Source organism: Nicotiana tabacum, chromosome 19 (assembly GCF_000715075.1).
Source record: "Nicotiana tabacum cultivar K326 chromosome 19, ASM71507v2, whole genome shotgun sequence".
In the NCBI taxonomy this organism is placed as follows: Eukaryota; Viridiplantae; Streptophyta; class Magnoliopsida; order Solanales; family Solanaceae; genus Nicotiana; species Nicotiana tabacum.
The window spans coordinates 93,515,799-93,519,088 of record NC_134098.1 but is presented as its reverse complement, the minus strand read 5'-3'; the positions used below and the strand labels follow the sequence as shown (position 1 = coordinate 93,519,088).

Below are 3,290 nucleotides of genomic sequence, written 5' to 3'. Positions count from 1 at the left end.
ATAACAAAAAAAAGAATGTAAAGAAAAGCAATGGTAAACTGAACTAGGAATATTGAAACATGTCCTAATCTTCCGCGACAGCTCGAATATTACCAAAAATTAAAAATACCTAAAAAGAGAATATAAATAAAAATATGTCATAATCTTCAGCGACAACTCGAAAATTACCGATAATTCGAAATTAAAAAAGATAATATAAATAAAAATAATGGTAAACTAAACTAGGATACTTATTCATCCATTTGCAAATTAAGAGATGTTATTAAGAGAGTATCAAATATTAATAATCTTATATAGCAAATCACCACCGGTCTGGGCCTGGGCTGAAAATTGACTTGACCATTACAATATTGTAGAGGTAATTTTTGAAAGTCTTTTGAAAAATGAAGAGTACAATCACTACTATGATTAAGTATCTAAATTTACTTGTCTCATATCTTGTGAACACTACAAAAATGAACTGGATTCATCTATATAAACTACCAAAACTAAAAAAGAAAAGATATTGGAAAAACTATATAAATACGAAGCTTCTACATTACAAAGTTCATATCACATAGTAACTCTTAGTAATAAATACTAGTTATATCATAATTATCTTTGAGAATGAGTACTAGACTGATTAAGGGTCGCAAAAGTGTTTGTCTCGCAAAGATAGAAAATAAGAATAATCGACAAGTGTCTTTCTCAAAACGTCGAAATGGTGTCTTCAAGAAAGCAAATGAGCTTGTCGTTATGACGGGTGCTGAAGTTGGCATCATCGTGTTTCCACTAGGTAATTACAAGCCTAGTTACATTTTTTTGGTCATCTATACATACATGATATACCATCAACAAATATAACTTTTTAAGCATAAATGTACATTAAACATGCAAATTCAAGATTTTGAACATAATAATTAATCTCACGTAACATTAAAGCATCATAAAAAAATACCTGGCGTGGGAGGTGTTATAACGGTAGATTAACTGATTTCTCTCCATTTGCCCTATTTTATATTACTGATTTCTCTCCTCTTGCTCTATAGGTAACAAGCCTTATTCTTTTGGTCATCCAAATGTAAATGAAACCATCGACAAATATGTTTGCGAAGAAAGGCCTCCATCATTATCATCACCAGGAATTGATGACAAGTATGTCCAGATATTCCGAAAAGCCAATTCTATAACACTTAACACACAACTCACAACTCACAACTCAATACTCTTCAAGATCAACTGGATTTTGCGTTAAACTTGAAAAGCAAACTCAAGGAAAAGAATAAGAATTTGGAGAACCAACAAGAGTGGTTCAGGGGTCCTATAGAGAAGATGAACTACACGGAGGCTTCAATATTGAAAGAGGGATTGGAAGATTTGCTCTTGAAAGTGAAGAACTATGGCACTGAATGTGGTTATGGTTACGAAACTGGAAAGTGGAAGGCTAAATAAAAGCTATTGCTAGTTTTTTAAAATAATAGTTCGTGTTATTTATTTATAAAGGTTCACAACTATAAAAGTTATCTACGTATGACTAGGATGTCACAGGTATAAACCACAGAAATAACATTTTACAAAAATGCAAAGTAAAGCTGTCTACAACAGACCAACATGGTCATGGTTTGCCTCTTCCCCGACCGTATCATGCGCATAGCAGGAGTTTAGTGCAGGGGTTGTTCTTGTTAATTATTTTTTTAGGGTTGGGGGTATTATGTGATGTTTTGGTGAAATCTACTATGTATGCGTAATCAAAAAGATGACTATGATGGAATATAAGTAGAGTTATAACAATGATATTTTAGTTTCAAATAATTCAAAAACTAAAAATAAAAATAATATAATGCTATTTTTTAAAAACCTAATGCTACATGACAGATCACATATACTTATTATATTATAAATAATCAGAATAGAGTCTTCAAAATAATATCTAAGCTAGAGAGATAACCAAAAGAATTCTAAAATCAAAAACTAACTTGAAAAGAATAAATTAAAGAATATAAAAAAAATTGAAAGAAATTAAGCATAAAGAAGGAAAATGTAAACGTGGAACGAAAGTAAGAATTAGAGGCCAAACCTTTTTGTACTTTGCATTTTGCAGACAAAGGTCTAAAGTACATTTGTTACTTCGTAAACGATAAAGAGAAAAAATTATGAAATTAAGATAAACAATTAAAAAAATACTCTTTAGACCTTTGTCTGCATATCGAGCATCATCGATGCATATCGATCGACGCTAAGGGTGAGGCAGACAGACTTCCTTGATGAAGGTCAACACTTCTTCTTTTGAGGTCAAAGTCTTCCATCGGATGGTCCAAGTTACTCGATCATCACCTGCCCATAACATCATATCATCAACTTCCTTTAACCTAATTCTTGATGTAACAACCTGACCGGTCGTTTTGAGCCTTGAGTAGCTTCACTTCAGGTATTATGACTTGTACGTATGGTAGGAATTGAATTTCGGAAGTTCAGAGTTGAATTAGATGGAAAATTCTAAATTCGGAAGCTTTAAGTTGGAAGAGTTGATTAAGGTTTGAATTCTGAGTAAAAGACCTCGAAATTTGGATTTGCTGGTTCCACTAGGTTCGTAAGATAATTTCGGACGTGGGCGTATGTTCGGGTTGTGTATCTGATCACCCGGGAGCATTTCGGTGCTTATTATGAAAGTTAACATTTTGAAAGTTTAAGAATTTCTTAAGTTTAACTTGAAGTGGACTTTGGTGTTATCGATGTCCGTTTGAGTTTTCGATCCCTGAAATAGGTTCGTATTGTGATATATGACTTGTGCGTAAAGTTTGGCGTCATTCCAGAAAGTTTAAGTATGATTCGGACGCGTTCGGCAAAGTTTGAATGTTTGAGAGTTTAAAAAAAGGTTTCGATCGTCAATTCGTAATTTGATGTTTTTGACGTGGTTTGAGGTTTTAACTAAGTCCGTGTCGTATTTTGGGATATCTTGATATGCTTGGATGGGGTCCCGGGGGTCTCGGATGCGAATCGGATATGAAACAGATCGAGTTTGGTCTTGGAAGAATTGCTGAGGTAGTTGTGATCTGGTGCAATCGCACCTACGTGGAACGAGCCGCATGTGCGAGACCGCAGAAGTGGCCCTGGTTTCGCAGAAGCGGTTGGGTTTGAGGTTGGTTAGATTTGCATGAGCGAGGACTTTATCGCACCTGCGGGTGTGCAGATGCGGGTGGAGGAGCGCAGAAGCGAAAGTGGTCTGGGGCTGAAAGATCGCAGGTGTGGATGTGGTAGCGCAAGTGCGGAAGGCTGTTCGAGCTAGGGAGTCCGCAAATGCGGATGGTTTA

At 35.2% G+C, this 3,290-nt stretch overlaps 1 protein-coding gene across 1 annotated transcript; it reads left to right on the top strand.

Annotated features, from left to right (window-relative positions):
• Positions 1–606: 606 nt before the first annotated feature.
• Positions 607–1,431, top strand: LOC107778224 (agamous-like MADS-box protein AGL61). Its single transcript, XM_016598435.1, has 3 exons — positions 607–775; positions 1,029–1,134; positions 1,245–1,431. The coding sequence occupies exons 1-3, from the start codon at positions 607–609 to the stop codon at positions 1,429–1,431; spliced, it is 462 nt and encodes a 153-aa protein (XP_016453921.1).
• Positions 1,432–3,290: the final 1,859 nt, after the last annotated feature.